At 42.4% G+C, this 17025-nt stretch overlaps 1 protein-coding gene across 1 annotated transcript; it reads right to left on the reverse strand.

The window, feature by feature from the left end:
- Positions 1-10783: 10783 nt before the first annotated feature.
- On the reverse strand, positions 10784-11728 carry LOC143394826 (sperm motility kinase 2B-like). Its single transcript, XM_076849428.2, has one exon. The coding sequence runs from the start codon at positions 11726-11728 to the stop codon at positions 10784-10786; it is 945 nt and encodes a 314-aa protein (XP_076705543.2).
- Between the last annotated feature and the right edge of the window lie 5297 nt (positions 11729-17025).

Genomic DNA, 17025 nt, shown 5'->3' on the forward strand with positions numbered 1-17025 from the left:
AAAGAAACAATTCAAAAAATTGACAAAACAAAAAGTTGGTTCTTTGAAAAAATAAATAAAATTGATAAACAATTAGCTATGCTAAAGAAGAGAAAGAAAGAAAACTCGAATTACTAAAATTAGTGACAAAAAAGAAAATATCAAAAGGAAATATAGAATATAATTAGAAACTATTTTGAAAATTTATACTCCAATAAAATAGAAAATTTTGAAGACATTGACAAATTTCTAGAGATACATAACCTACTCAAACTGTATCGGGAAGACATACACAATTTAAACAATTAGTGAAATAGAAGAGGCCATCAAAAACTTACCAACCAAAAAATGCCCAGGAACAGTTGAATTCTCAGCTGACCTCTACAAGACTCACAAGGAAGAATTAGCACCAATATTCTTCTAATTATTCCATGAAATAGAAAAGGAGGGAACACTTCCAAACTCATTCTATGAAGCTAGTATCACCCTGATACCAAAACTAGATAAAGACACACCAAGGAAAAAAATCTTCAGACAAATATCCCTAATGAACATATACACAAAAGTGCCAATAAAATTCTGGCAAATTGCATACAAAAACATATTTAAAGAAAGTGCACCACAATCAAGTGGGATTCATTCCAAGGATGAAAGTTTGGTTCAACATATGGAAATCAATAAACATAATTCATCACATCCATAGAATTAAAGACAAGACTCATACATCTCAAAAGATGCAAAAAAGCATTTATCAGAATATAGCACCCCTTAATGATCAAAACACTAAAAATACTAGGAATAGTAAGAACATATCTCAACAAAAACTATCTATGCTAAGTCCAAGGCCAACACCATGCTACATGGAGAAAAATTGAAATCATTCCCTCTAAAAACTGGAACAAGACAGGTATGCTCTCTTTCACCACTTCTATTCAACATAGTCCTTGAAACACTAGCCAGAGCAATTAGACAGGCCAAGGAAATTAAAGCGATACAAATACGAAAAGAATTCAATCACTATTTGCACACGATTCTACATTTAGAAGATTTCAAAAATTCTACCAAAAACTTCTAGAACTAATTAATGAATTCAGTAAAGTTGCAGCATTTAAAATCAATACCCATAAATCAGTGCATTTCTATATATCATTGTTGAATCTGCTGTAAGAGAAATTAGAAAAACATCCCCATTTTTAATGGACTCAAAGAAATAAAATAAAATACTTGGGAATCAATCTAAAAACAAAAACAAATGAAAGACCTCTGCAATGAAAACTACAGAACAACACTAAAGAAAGCAATGAAAGAAGACCTGAGAAGATGGAAATATCTCCCATGATCTTTAAGGTTTAAAGAAGAATGAAATTATGGCATCTACTGGTAAATGGATATAGCTGTAAAAGTCATGCTAAGTGAAATAAGTCAAACCCCCCAAAAACAAAAGGCCTAATGATTTCTCTGATAAGCAGAGGTGCTGAGAGCCATAGCCAAGTAGGAATGATGCATGGCATTTTTGGTTGAAAGGTGACCCCAGCAAGCCATTGAGATGATGATGATCATGTTAAGATGTGCATTCAATTGGAGATTAGACCCCTGCTGTTTGCCTAGGCCTGCTACTTTGGAGCTCTCCCAGGACTCCTGGAGAGTTCCCATTGGTTGGGGAAGTATGGTAGGAGGGAATTCCGAGGAGGGATTTCCTGTTGGTGTGCCTAGATAAGGCCTTATCCAATTTATGTCTCCCAATAACTTTTGAAAGTCGTTAAGTGATTTGAGTTGATCTACTCGTGTTTGAATTTTTGGTGGATGGACCATGGTTGAGGATAATAGAACTCCTAAATAATTAATTGGAAAATTTAATTGTACTTTATCTATTGCTATCTCTAGGTTATAATTTTTTAATAAATTTGTAAATGTGGCATAACATTCTAGCAATGTGTTTTTATCTTTATGTGCTAATAATACATCATCCATATAATGAAATATTTGTAGTTCAGGATTTTTATTTCTAAGTGGCTGGATTGCTTTGTTAACATAAATTTGACACATAGTTGGGCTGTTATCCATCCCTTGAGGGAGTACTTTCCATTCATATCTCTGATCAGGATCTTCATGATTCAGTGCAGGGAGAGTAAATGCAAAACGTGGACTATCCTCAGGATGAATTGGAATTGAAAAAAAAAAACAATCTTCAATATCTATAGCTAAAACATACCAGGTTTTTGGCAAAGCAGACAATTGGGGAATCCCTGATTGAGCAGGTCCCATAATAACCATCTCATTATTAATGGCTCTTAAATCTTGCAATAATCTCCATTTACCAGATTTCTTTTTGATGACAAAAATGGGAGTATTATGGGGAGATACGGAAGGTTGTATATGTCCCTCAGCTAATGGTTGTTTGACCAGGTCATGGGCAACTTGTATTTTTCTTTAGTCAGGGGCCATTGAGGAACCCATACTGGTCTTTCTGATTTCCAAGTAATTTTGATTGTCTCAGTGGCCCCTTCTGAAAACCCAATCCATGTCTATTTATTCCTTGATCTATTTGAATTGGTGCTGCTATACCTTGTTCTTGTTCTCCTAATCTTTTTTTCTTTCCTAAAACCTTGTCTAGCCCTAGTAGTGGGCGCATTAGGATTGATGTTATTTGTTAATGTCAAACCTAATTGATCTAGGACATCTCGTCCCCATAAATTTATAGGAAGATGATCTAATACATATGGCTGTATAGTTCCTGCACATCCTTCAGGATCCTTCCAATCTAATACCATTGCATTTCTATGGGGATTAGTTGCCACTCCTAGGCCTCGAAGCGTTTGAGTGGCTTGTTGTAATGGCCAATGTTTTGGCCATTCTTGACGAGATATGATGCTAAGGTCAGCACCTGTGTCCAGTAACCCATTAAATTCATGTCCTTGAATATTTAATTTTAGCATTGGGCAAGAATCTAAATTTAAAAACAGCATAGTCCAATCTACACCTGTGGAGCCTAATCCCCTGGTACCTCTTTCTACAGTACGACTGGAAAATTTATCATGCAGGCTGGGTATTATTAATAACTGTGCTATTTTATCTCCTGGTGAAATTACTGATATACCTCTTGGAGAACTAGCTATAATTTTTATTTCACCTTCATAATCAGGATCAATTACCCCAGGACTTATCATAAGTCCTTTTAGTGTAGAAGAACTGTGTCCCAATAATAAGCCTACTGTTCCTTGGGGAAGAGGTCCTTTTACTCCTGTGGGAATGATTTGAACTCCCATCTCTGGAGTTAGTACTGCTCTGGCGGAGGCGCAGATGTCCAACCCTGCACTCCCTCTGGTTTGTCTGATGAGGGATTTAATGGATAATGTGTCCTGGGCACTACCCTGATGGTGTTGCTGGGTTCCTCCATTGCCCCGTATATTTGTGGTTGAGGGCCCCGGAGCATTGGGCCCCCCAGTCCATTTTTTGGCAATGGAGCCCGATGCCTTTCTCCACGATATCATGGGTAAACACCTGTTCCTTTTCCGTTTTTTGATAATGGAGTACCCTCTATGGTGGTTTGAGAATGGCATTCATTAGCCCAATGTCTCCCTTTACGGCATCGTCGGCAAATACCCGGTATTCTACTCCTTTGATACCTAGCTTTGTTAAACCCTCCTCCTATGGGGCAACTCCTTTTAAAATGTCCTGTTTGTTCACAATTATAGTATGTTTTTGGCCAGGCATCTAAAGCCTGTTGTACTGCAGCTGCCAAGACTTGCCCTTGTTCATTAATGTCTCTACATAATTTAATATATGTGTTTAAATCTCCATGTTTCCATGGTCTAATGACCTCTCTACAGTAACAATTTGCTTTGGTCATAAGCCAGTTGTTTTATTAATGGCATTGCTTGTTCTGTATCCCCAAAAACTCTGGCAGCTATTTGAATAAGCCTATCTACAAATTCAGCGTAAGGTTCATTAGCTCCTTGTATTACCTTAGATAATTGGCCTTGTAAATCTCCATGTCCTTGAAAAGTCTTCCATGCCCTAACTGTGTCTGCAGCAATTTGTGCATATATAGCAGGATCATATTCAATTTGTTGCTGTTGACCCTCATAAGGTCCTTTTCCTAACAACATATCTAGATTTCTTTGAGGTTAACTGCTGCTGCATTTCACCTAGCTGTCTCCGTGCAAAATTCCTCATTGGCAACCTTCCATAACAAATATTGTCCTCCATTTAGCACAGATTTATACATGCTAGCCCAATCTGCTGGCGTCATGTCCAAGTCGGTAATGGATTCGACCATGCTTACAGTGAAGGGTGCTTGGGGACCATAGGTTGTTACAGCCTCCTTTAACTGCCTCACTGTTTTGAAATCTAGAGCACGGTGAATTTGCTGCCCTCCTGCCTGCTCAAGTACAGGGCATACTAATCTTTGAGGTCCTGCCTCAGGATTCCAATTATCAACTACGGGGGTTGAGGGCCACTCAGCCGTCTCTATAGATGGAGCTGTTGGTTGAATTACGCCCTCTGGTGATAGAACGGTGTTAGTGGCAGCCTCCTGTTGTAGGTTTTTCCCTAATAGCCCCTTTTCCTTTAAATTTTCTTCCTCTGTCTGACTAGCTGGAGAGACCTTCTCTTTTGCTTGATCTAAAATGTCTTTCTCCATGGTCTGAACCTCTAACAATTTTCTTAACACTCTTTCGTTTTTTTTTTTTTTTACTAATTTCTAATCTACTATAAAGATAATGCAACCCAATAAGATAACACAAAACAAAACCGAAACAGAATGAAACAAAAACGGAATAAAAAATCGTTGTATAAATTTTCTCTTCCTCAGGGCCGACAAACTTCAAACCTTTAATCAACCATTTTTCCCAGTTTGCCTGAAAAAGTTCTAGGGATAGGCAGCTTGAAGCAAAAACAAAATAAATCAAAACAAGAACACATTGTTTTTTGAAATGGTCACCCATTCTCTCGCCTTCCCTCAGGGGCGAGCAATTTCACTTACCTCTGAGCTTCAGGCGTTCCCCGTATGGGCCGCCAAATGCCGCAGTCTGGCTGGGCACAAATCACGAGCCACTGAAGCAGGAACAAACTTTATTTCTGAACTCCACCAGCACACTCCATGCACGCTCCCGGGAAAAATGCCGAACACCATGCCACACAGCTCCTCCCGGGACACACCACACTAACAGGAAATCCCTCCTCTGGAAAATTCCATCCTACTGCACTTTAATATATGTGTTTAAATGGGAACTCTCCAGGAGTCCTGGGAGAGCTCCAAAGTAGCAGGCCTAGGCAGACAGCAGGGGTCTAATCTCCAGTTGAATGCACATCTTAACATAATCATTATCATCTCAATGGCTTGCTGGTGTCACCTTTCAGCCAAAAATGCCATGCATCATTCCTTCTTGGCTATGGCTCTCAGCACAGAGGCTAATCTATAATGGGGAGGGGCAGAGAAGAATGAAGGAATTTTGTATTGGGCAGAGGGAGGGAAGGAAGGGGAGGGAGTATCAGGAAGAAGGACAGTGGAATGAGATGGACATTACCATCCTATACAGATGTATGATTACACAACTGGTGTGACTATGTACCATGTACAGCCAGAGGAATGAGAAGTTGTGCATCGTCTGCGTAAAATGTGTTGAAATGCATTCTACTGTCTTGTATAACTAATTAGAACAAATTAAAACATTTTAAAAATCTCAGCTTTGCTATTTGCCAGCTGCATGACTTGGTGAAGGCATTTACCGCCTTTAAGCCTACCTTTTTCATCTTTAAATGGGATAATTATATTTCTCCCCTAGGGTAGCTGTGAGCATCAATAAGATGACTTGTGTTAAGAGCTCAGTCTAGAGCCTGGCACCAAGAGTGTACCCATTAGGCAGGGTCACACGAAAAGTGACCTAACCCAGGTTTAGAGGCTCATGCCATAGAAATGTCAATGAGAAACATGAGTTTGGGGAAGGAACAACTTTATTCTGTGGCCACAGAATGGAGAAGAGGGAGCTTTGCTCACAAATCATTTCTCCAGTCCAGAAGGTTGGAGGATATGATTCTTCATAGGATAGGAATAATGGGGAAGAGGAATAGCCTCATAGGAAGATGAGTATTCACATCTTTCTGGGGAATGGGTGGAGATCTTCCAGAAACTCAGGCATCACCTGTGAAGATAGAGATGCCCAGCCTCTACTGATATTCCAGCCATCCATGGGACATTTTCAAGCTCTGCATGCAGGGAAGAGCTCTGAGCCTGGGCTTTCCTGGGATCAGATCAAGGCCCAATGTAGAGAGTATTTACCAAATGAATTGGTTTTGGAGTGTGGAGGTATCCTTCTACTCTCTCATCACTCATTCACCAGTTTAGGCATTGATTAGTGCACCTGGCAATCACTGAGCTCCCATCTGCCAGGCAAGGCCACAAGTAGAGAAGACCAGGAGGACCTTGGGCACCAGGCTTCTGGCTTGGGTCTCTTCCACTCTCGGGGTGGGGGGAGCACAACCCTTGAGGATCCCAGGTCATGGGCATGCGGGTAGGTGCTAAGTTGTCCATTACATGGGTCTGGAGGTACCAGGAACCAGGAGCCAGACAGGGACAAGAGGAATGTGCTGTCCATATGTAGAGAAGCCTGACATGGCCAGCACACTTGGGTCAGGGTTTCCTTAACCTTGGGCTACCTTGCAAATCTTTCTCAAAGTGCCTATGCCGCAGGAAGGGGATGTGTCAATCTGGGATCGCTGCTCCTCATCCTGCCTAAATCTGCTGAGGGCCTGATGGAGACAGGGAACAGGGCTACTGAAGGTCCACTGTGTGACTCTGGGAGAACAGGCAGGGCCATGGAGAGGCAGGTCTTGCCCCTGATGAGGAAACATGTTAACAGCTATCCAGCATCAGTAGGCATGCAGGGGACATGAGGATGCTTGTGCACTACAGGACATGCCATTGACCAGATCATCTCGGTGGTAGGGAGTGGAGACCCCCTACCTGGGCCTGAGGCCCTGGCAATCTGCTTCTGGCTCTAAGTCAAGTAACAAGTAACTGTGTGACCCAGAAAAGTCACTGATCCTGCCTGACCTTCCTTTCCTTATTTCTCCAGTGGAGATACTGTGCACTTGGACGAATCCCTGGGACCCAGACCCATATGAGAGAGTGGAAAGGGAAAATGCACTGCGATCAGTCAAGGGCTCAGCCTTCCCCAGCAGGACATGGAACCAGAAGCCAAAAATGAGAAGACAACAGACTGGACAACACACAGAGTAGAAACTTCCCTGTGAAGAAAGAGCTCAGAAGAACATTAAAAGAGACTGATCTGGCAGGCTGGAGAACACAGTGCCAATATTCATCACAATAGAGTTCACAGATAAAGCTCCTCACAAATCAATAAAAGAGAAATGGACAAAGGATGTTTTAGGGGAAATACTAGTAGGCAATCAACATGAAAAAAATGTACATTATAACACTAATCCAAGAAGTTTCACATTCAAAATACCAGTGAACTCACATCTGTTTCTAGCAGACTAGGAGAGTTTGCTACTGCTTTTTGGCACTGGGGTGAAAACAGGGACTCACGCATGGGTGCATGTCAAGTGCTCCAGCAGGGAGACACCTCCCCAGAACTCAGAAACATTTCGGAAGACCAAAGCTTTTCGACATCAACAAGAATGTAGTGATGTTGGGTTTCCCACACAACTTCCGGGAGTGCACATCCACAGGACTTTTTCAGATCACAGTGGAACAATATCTCTGTGTTTTTCAGGACCTACCCTTTGACCCCACCAAATCTCTGATAGGAATGGATCCTGCACTAATGATTGCCAGTGTGTCCAAAGGCACATAGACATTAGAGAAAAGCCAGAGGAACTCAAGTGTCCACACCTGGAGGAACCCTGAGGTAAATGCTGGTATCTCCACATGGGATACAAATGAGGCAATTTCACAAACAATGTAGGTCTCTGTGCACAAGCTGAGAAGGTTTCTAAGATGTGTTGTGAAGTGACAAAGCTCAAACCCCAATATAATAAACAGCTCATGGCTTTATTTTTTAAAACCTTGAAGGAAGGAGGTATGAATGGATGTGCATGTGGACACAGGCAAATGTCAGGAGGGATGTGCACATAACTTGTGGCTGCTGCTGGGAATGGGCTCTGGTTGAGAGCAGGGTTGCGGGGAGCTTCCAGGTTGGGGCAGTACATCCCTCTTTATGGATGAATTTCATACAGTGAGCACTGCTGTTACAAAAAAAAATTAAAAAAAAATAGCCAGGGTGGGAAGGGAGAGCAGGTCCACCACCCTACCTGGGTCCAGAACTCTCCTGGCCCACATGTGGGACTACTGGTGGCCTTTGCTGTTCATTTCTTTCCAGAAGCCCTTCTTCCTCTCCCCTGCCTCTGCTTGGCACAATCCACCCTTCCCTGCACCTCATCAGTGCCCCACCTCACAGATGGCTTCTGTTGCATAGCAAATGAACTAACCCCCAAACCACAGGGCACATCCCCATGAACATGTCTTCCTCCCTGTGTGGGACATGCAGCTATTCAGCTGAGGTGGGGGGATAAGGAGGGCTTACTCATGCATCCCAGGGACAACTAGAGCTGCTCTGGTGGGGCTGGGACACCTTAGCCACATTGGGCACCCACCCTTGTCTTTCTCATAGTGATGTTAGAAACATAAGAGGCCAAAGGGTGGGGTAGGTGGGATAAGAGGGAAAGGAAAGACACAGGAGGCCTGCACACACAACTGGCCCCTTCTCGTTTGCATCTCTTTCTACTGACCAGAGACAGTCACAGAGCCAAGCCCAGGTTCTACAGGAAGAGATCCATTGCACCTTTTATTTAAGGGGAACTCCAAGTCACATGACCAAGAGCTTGACTGCTGGAAGGAGTGAACAATTGGGGCCCTTAAGGCAATTTCCTTCAGACCCCATGAGAGGGAAAAGATGACCCAGAGAAAGGGACAGGTTTGCCACCATGTAACCAAAGCATCCATTGTACACTTTACTCATTCCCTTGTTTTATGCTACACTATTGTAAAAAAAACCAAAAACCAAAAAACAAAAAACAAAAAAACACTTCTTTTTACAAATTCATTCCATTATTAATGAATATTTAGGTCTTTTCTACATTGGGACTCCACTCACATATACTCCCAGGTGTCTTAGTGCACATGGAATCACGTTTCTGTGTGTGTGTTCCTGCCATGGAGTGGAATTGGTTTTGGATTACGGAATATGAGTGTTTCCAATTTAGGTAAATAATGCTAAACTGTTTTCCCACATCTTGTATGGAGTTATACCCTCACCAGGAGTTTATCAGATTTCCTGATAAAAAGTTCCACTTTAGAGACAACATTTCAGAAGGGAGTTTATCACTTTAGATGTTAGGCAGAAATAAATTGCATTTTAAAAAAACTGGTGAACCAATGATTTCATATCCTCTTACTGGAAAGACAAGCCCCCACCCCCTTCTATGATTTATCAAGATCATATATAGAGAGATCTTTTTCTAAGTTCTTTATTTTTTTATCATCAGTATACTCTTCTTCAAACCAACATAAATTACTTTGATCACATCATTTTCATAATGATTCTTGATATCTACTGAAGAAATACTTCCAATTTCATTTTTTAACAAATTGTCTTGGTTATTCTTGGCTCTTTACATTTTTCCAATGAAGTCTTAACACTACAAAATTCACGCTTTCAAGTCTATAGTTCTAGTTTGGTTTTTATTTTTTTTATTTTATTTTTTTGTCCTTGGAATTGAACCAAGTGTTTCTTTACTTTAAAAGGGACATATATCCAAGGCCTTTTTTTAAAAAATTTGAGACAAATTCTCACTATGTTGTTTAGGGCCTCACTAAGTTGCTGACACTGGCCTTGAATTAGTGATCCTGCTGCCCAACCTCCCCAGTTTCTGGGATTACAGGTGTGGAACTCTGCACCTAGCTATCGGTTCTGCTACTTTTAAAGTATGTAGTCATGTTAAGTTATCACAATCAAGATACAGTTTCCTAACCAGAGCAGCTCCCCTGTTGGGATGGGGCTGTAGTTCAGTGGTAGAAAGCTTGCCCCACATGCACAAGGTCCTGTGTTCAATGGACCAACACTGCAAAGGCACAATTCCCTTGTAAAATCTGCAGGCAACCCCTCCCTCCACCTCCAGCCCCTGGCTTCCAATGGTTGGTTTCCTTTCCCTTTTCCAGAATGCCATATGAATGGAATCATGCACTATTGAAGCCGTTTGAATGTGGCTTATTTCTGTTATCAAATTATTTGATTTCCATCCATGTTATTTCCATTAACATAAATTATTTGATTTTCATCCATGTTTGTGTATATCAGAAGTCTTCTCATTTTATTGCTGAGAGCGTTTTACAGTATGGACATATCATGGTTTGCTAGGGGACATTTGGATTTTTTCCAGAGTGAGATGATTACAAATAAAAACTATGCTAATAAAATGATTGTTCAAAATGTTTATAGTTTTTTTTATTAGCAAATCTGTCTGAAATTTAGTGAGAATCATCCCTGGGGAACGGGAGAAAGGACAGAAGAGCAGGGCAGGGAAAGGGTCTTCTGCAGGTGGGGGCAGAGGAGAGTCCTGATGTCCCGATGGGTGCAGAAGGGTGCTTGGTGCTTGGGCAGAGAAACCTGAGGTCTTGGCACATCTTGCTCCTGCAGTGGTTCGGAGTCCACACATCTGATGCCCACACAAGGTGTCAGGATCCACAGAGCACAGGGTCCTCTGGCTGTCCCCTGGTTTTGCCTGGGTCATCTCTTCCCTTCACTGGAGCCACACTTAATGAACCTGCCACCTTTCTGCCCTCTTACATTGGAACCAACTTATTGCTGACCCCTGGTGTGCAACAGCACAGTTCTCGGACACAGGTAGCAATCCTCCTGTCAACCCATCTCAAGCACCTTCTGTGGGCCTGGGGTTGCCCAGAGTCAGGCTGAGGGCCTACCTCAGGTGTGGGGGCCCCTGCTGGTGGCAAGTGGAGATGGAGAGCAGGCTCACTGGCACTCCTGATGTGCTTCTGCCCTGCCTGTCTGGAGCCCTCAGGCAGCTGAGGCTCACAGGGCAAGGGGAAGGTGCTCAGGGCAGGCTCGCTGGGGCTCCTCTTTGGGAGCACAGGGGAATGGGAAAGATCCACGGGATGTGGACGAGGCTTCACCCTCGGAGGCACAGGCTTCCCCTGGAACATGCAGCCTGCTCCCTGGCTTTTCTGGTGCTGGAGCAGGAGGTAGGTAGCCATGGCCGCATTGAACTTTCTCTTGGCCAGGGACACCCAGGTCTTGCGCAGATCATAACCCATATCAAACATGGTGGTCAGTATTTCAGGGTCTGGGCATATGGGGATTGGCTTACTATAATCATGGGGTAAATCCTGCTTACCCTGTGTCAGCCATGGATGCTGAAGGACCTGCTTGGCTGTGGGCCGCTTCTGGGGGTCCAGGGTCAGCATTTGGCGGATGAGCATTCGCACTTCCAGGGAAAAATAGGGAGGGTCGCGGTAGGTTGCCAGCGTGATCTGACTCAGCATCTCCTTAGAGGTGTTGCCACCAAATGGGTACCTCCCTGTCAACATAAAATGCAGAATGACACCCAGGCTCCAGATGTCTACTGGGGGGCCCTCATATGCTTGCCTCAGGATAATCTCAGGGGCAAAGTGTGACAGAGTGTCCCAGAACTGGCGCAGCTTCTGCCCAGGCGTGAACCTGGCACTGAAGCCCAAGTCAATAAGTCTGGCATGGCTTCTGGCATCCACCATGATGTTCTCTGGCTTCAGGTCTCAGTGCACGATGCCCTTGTCATGGCAGTAGCTCACGGCACTCACTATCTGCCGGAAAAGTCTGCGGGCCTCTTCCTCCTGCATGCCATCCTTCGGGATGTGGTCCAGTAGCAGACCCCCACCTGCGTGTTCCATCACCATGTAGATATTTCTGTGGGTCTCAGCAACCTGCAATAACTGGATCACATTGGGATGCTCCAGGTTCCTCATCATCTCTGGTTCGGAGAGGACCAGGAGGTTCTGCCCTTTCTTCCGCAGGACTTTGATGACCACCTCTGCCCCAGTCAAGCGATGGCGGGCTAGTTTGATCTTGCCAAACCTGCCAAACCCAATGTCCCTCAGGACCTCATACTGGTCCCTCAGGACTGCCTTCTGCCAGGAGCTGGGCCCCTGCAACACGACACTACTCTCACTACTCTGGCTATGCATCCTAAGTAAGAACACCAACCAAGGATACTAGCAAAAATAAAAATAAAAATAACAGACCAAAACAACATATTAAAATCAATAACAGAAACAAGACAAAACAACAAACGCAAATCAAAGAACCAATAGCCAATGACTACCAGCAACAACTGGCAACTGCCAACCACCAAAAGTACTAACTATCATGGAGTCCCACAGGTCACCACCAAGAGCTTCCTGTACTTGTGGACAAAACCTCAGCCACGGTTCCTCTCTTATATTACCTGCACTTTGAAACTTACTCACAATGGCTCCTTGTGACATTAGAGCAATTAATTGCTCTGCCATGCCTGGCCATAACTCCCAGGGGTCATCTCCCTTTGGGGCCTTCAGAACTTCTTCCAATTTCAGAATAGGAATAAAGAAGGACTACAGACATTTTTTGCTTTAGTGGGTCACAGAGACTGATGTGTACTTGCTTAGGAATTAATATTCTATGGAACTTCAATGTAAATTTTACTTTCCATCTAAAAACCTGTAATAACATTTGGTTATTTCCTTAAACACAGCACACAAAAATAGCATTTATCCTGGTTCCTAAATTTCAGGTGTCTTCCCACATTTTACACATCTACCTCATCCTTGTCCCTTGTCCCTTGTCCCTGCAATGGCAGCAGTTTCAGGAAGACTGGGAAGAGTTTGGGAAATGATGGATCTGGAGAGGCGGGCAGAGTGGACTGCCAGATGACAAGGCAGGAGATACAGACCATCTAGAAAGATGGCCAGAAGCTTAACTAAGGTACCAGAAGCTAATGATGTGGTCAGAATTCTTTTAAAAATGGATGCTCAAGGACATAGTGGGAGGAAAGCAGTAATGAACATGGTGGACTTGGTGGAATTTTTGGGGCCGGGGCGGGGAAGACATGGTAGTGAATATTGTTGGAGAACAGGATGTTTGAGAGGAACTACAAGGACTAACAGGATCTACTCACTATTTCGGTGAGGGGCATTGGAAGAGGGATAGGTGCAGCGAAGTCCAGGGGAATCCAAAAGCCACTGAATGGATCAATGGATGAACCTGGAGGACCCTGTGCTAAGTGAAAGAAGCCTGACACAGGGAGAGGATGCTGTATGATCTCTCCAGTGGAATTTGAAAGACATGTACTTGTAGATGCAAGGAGTAGAATGGTCTATGGGCAACAAAGAGGTGATGGTTAAGGAGTTGTAACATTTCAACTATGCAAGTTGATTAAGTTCTGGAGATCTACTATGTGATATCATGTCTGGAGCTGACAGTACTGTACTGTATACTTAAAATTTCTAAGAGGGCGGAATGTATGTTAAATTTTCTTACTAACAAAGCCCTCCGCCCCAGTCATAATAATAAAGAGAATGGGAAGAACCTTGGGGAGCTCTATTTGTCATCTTGGTGCTGGTGATGAATTCATGGGTGTAAACTTTCCCCAAACTCATTGAGATGCATACACAAAATATTCAAGGCTTTTTTACTTGTCAACCATTTCTTAATGAAATGATTTTAAATAAATGAATAAATATTTTTTCATAAAAATGACTTCAATTTATGGGCTAAGATATTAGGAGACTGGCAGATAAAAAAGATTAGTAAGAGACTACCAATCACATTGAATTTGAAGGAAGTGGCTATGTGGAAGTGGTTTTCATAGTCTAGGATCTGTGCCTGTCCAGGTTGAGGCTGGAGATGTGGGTGGCATCTTCACAAAGCTACTGAAGGACACTGGAGTTGGGCAAGATCTCTGAGGGCCAAGGCAGAGCTGCTGAGGGGAGTGCTCAGTTAGAAATGATTCCTTTTGAAGACCTCAATATCAGCTCCTCAGCCTTCAGGGGCAGGTGCGTGCCTCATAAACACCACACTTGGCCTAAAAGTGATCCTGATTGATTCTTGTACTTGTACCTCATATGAAATCTTCCTTTTCTTCATGTTTCACCCAAAAGAATTTAGGAGGCTTCTAAAGCAACTTTTACTTAAGGAAATTCAGAATAATAATGAAATTTCCAGAAGCTGAACAATAGATATTTTCTGACTCAATGTGCTCACTGAAATTGAAATGTAACAGGAGCCTGTATGCAAATTATGTCACCTGTAGTCCTGGCCCATAGGGTCTTGGATTCATCTTCCTTGAGAAAGGTACACCTACTTCTCTACTTCTCTAACCTGCTCATTTCATCTTAATCATATTCATTAACAGGTTGGTAAGGCTCTTTATATGGTTTGGTGAAATGATGTTCCTCTTCAATTGTTCTAAAATAGCATCTTCAGGTCTCAGTGGGAGCACACGCAAACACATACTGTGAGAGACAAATTAAAGACTCTTAACGACTCTATGGATGCACTAAAAACCTTTGTTGAAGCATTTCAGAAGTCTGCAAAAGAAAATAACTCAGGCATTTTCCCTGGTATATATTTTTTTTGTGTTTTTCACCATGAACATGCACTGCATTTTCAGTAGCTTGAAATAAATTGCTTTTAAAAGTAATTAGAAAAACATACAGTGCTTAAAGATTTATCTAATATGAAATGGAATAGTAAGAGTATTAGGTGTAGAAAATAGCCTTGTTAGTTCTGCAGAGATGTGCGTTTTCTATGTGTAGGTATTCCGGGGTACATTTGAGAGAAGTCTGTTATTTCTGAAAGTATTTGGTATGGACACCATTAGAAAGACTTAAAGAAGGTTTTTACTGATTAAATATTTATTAGTAAAGCCTTGACAACAACCCAACCACCTCTTAAGCATTCAAATAAGTGACAAAAATGTCCCAGAGGAGAAGAACCAGGGAAATTATGAGACAACATTTCTAGTGACTCCCCTTAATGCATTTTTTATGACCTCTGGAATATTAAATGAATACATCTGGCCTGCAATATTTTTTACACCTTTGTCTTTCAAAGCCTCTCCTTAAAAAATCTTCCAGAATCATTGGCACAGAGCAAGTAATTTCCTGGTTTTGGGAAAACCAAGATAAAGAGTTGTCCAAAAATACAAAAGAGAAAAAAAAAAAACAGAGAAATGAAACAAACAAAAAAGTCAGTAGTTCCAGGATAATCAACAAAGACACTCTTGGTAGGCGAGGATTCTGTGCTCATCCCCCAACATTCATGCATCGGGTACATAACCCCTAGAAAACCATAGAGTGACTCCCAGGGGGACTCAGAAAAACTAAGTCACCTGAGAGTGACTGACATTTCAGCAGAAAGATAAGATATGCACATGAGCAGCTCAAATAACACAAGGGAGACTGTGACAGATATCCCAGGAGATCTTCAAAGAAGGTTCCATGAATAGGAAGTAATCGTGTTTTACTGGGGAAGCCAGAGAAAGTGCCAAAGCAAAATCAGCTGGAGTATCTGAATTTGGAGGGCGATGTGTCCTGAAACAGGCTGTTAGAACTGCAGGCAGGCAGGGACATCCAGGCAGGGGAAACAAGATAGGCAGGAATCAAAGACAGGTTTGGGGAGATCTAAAGTTGACATGGTTATTGCAGCGCTCTGAAAGGAAAATCAAACAATTTTTTGTCGTTGTTTTTAATGGAGAGGGGCTTTCCATGGCTGTGAATGGCCCTGGAGCTTACATTTCCATAGACTCCCAGGTGCTCCTCTTAAAAACTTTTTATTTTGGTGCTAGGGATTGAACTCAGGGATGCTTACCTTTCTAAGTTGCTGAGGCTGGCCTCAGAATTGAGATCCTCCTGCCTCCAAGTAGCTGGGATTACAAGCATGCACCAGCGTGGCTAGCCCAAATCCTCATTCTTTAGGCCAGTTTACAGAGTCCAGCAGACTAAGTACAAGTTAGTGTCTTTCATTTACTGCCTACATGACTTGGGATAAGCTCTTCATTTTCCCACACATCCATTTCTTCAAATACCTACTGTAGAACTGGAAATGACCACCCTATCTTTCTAAGCCAATCACCCCCTACTCTCAGCCAATATGTCAAAGCTCACCTTGCACTACATGGGTTAATTATATGATTTGACTCAGAAAATAGCTGAATCCCATGGGGCATATAACACAAACCAGGTCAATATGGACCTACCTCCCAGGAATTTGCTGAAACTAACAGGAATTCTTTTTGTAGGAGGGTACTAAGCTAATTAGAATTTAAGCCTAGAGCAGGTGGTAGCGTTTGAATCCCACACAGGAATGCAGATTCTAAGACAGGGATTATCGCTTAATGGCCCATCTGAGCTGTGCTCTTCAGTTTGAGAATGTCTCTGTTGTTTTCAGTCACTGGTGCCTGGATACACTATGAAAAGTCCTTACTTTCATAGAACTCTTAGGTGTTACTAAACCACATGGAATTGCTGACTTCAACTCTGTCTGCATAATTCTCCCTACCCTATCTTCAAATGTAGTGATTCTTCCACATACACTATAGTTACAGATGACACAAATTGATCCATTTGCTGCTGAATAAGTGGAACTTACTGATATCGTTGATCAAAATACAGGTATGACAATCTTTCATATGTGATTTTAGGATTGTTTAGATCATCTTTTGGGCCTCATGTGAACAATTTCCATCTATAATGCTATCTCTAATTCTCATTCAATGTTGGAACTTAAGTGAGTGATGCTATTTTTGCATATCTGCAAGTGCACCGTAATTTATTTATCTAGAGTAAATTATTTGCAGACCAGTGATTTAGCTCTGGTTCATAACACAAATAGCATGGTAATACCTGATTACTCCAATGCACAGATGTGCACTTTCACCAATACTGAGAACCATCAATATGTAGACAACACAAAATTCTAGATCACACTCTGTCTGATCCCTGCTCTAAAAAAGGAGCTGAACACAGGGACTTGTGTTTCACTGAATCCCTATCAA

Source organism: Callospermophilus lateralis, chromosome 3 (genome assembly GCF_048772815.1).
Source record: "Callospermophilus lateralis isolate mCalLat2 chromosome 3, mCalLat2.hap1, whole genome shotgun sequence".
NCBI lineage: Eukaryota > Metazoa > Chordata > Mammalia > Rodentia > Sciuridae > Callospermophilus > Callospermophilus lateralis.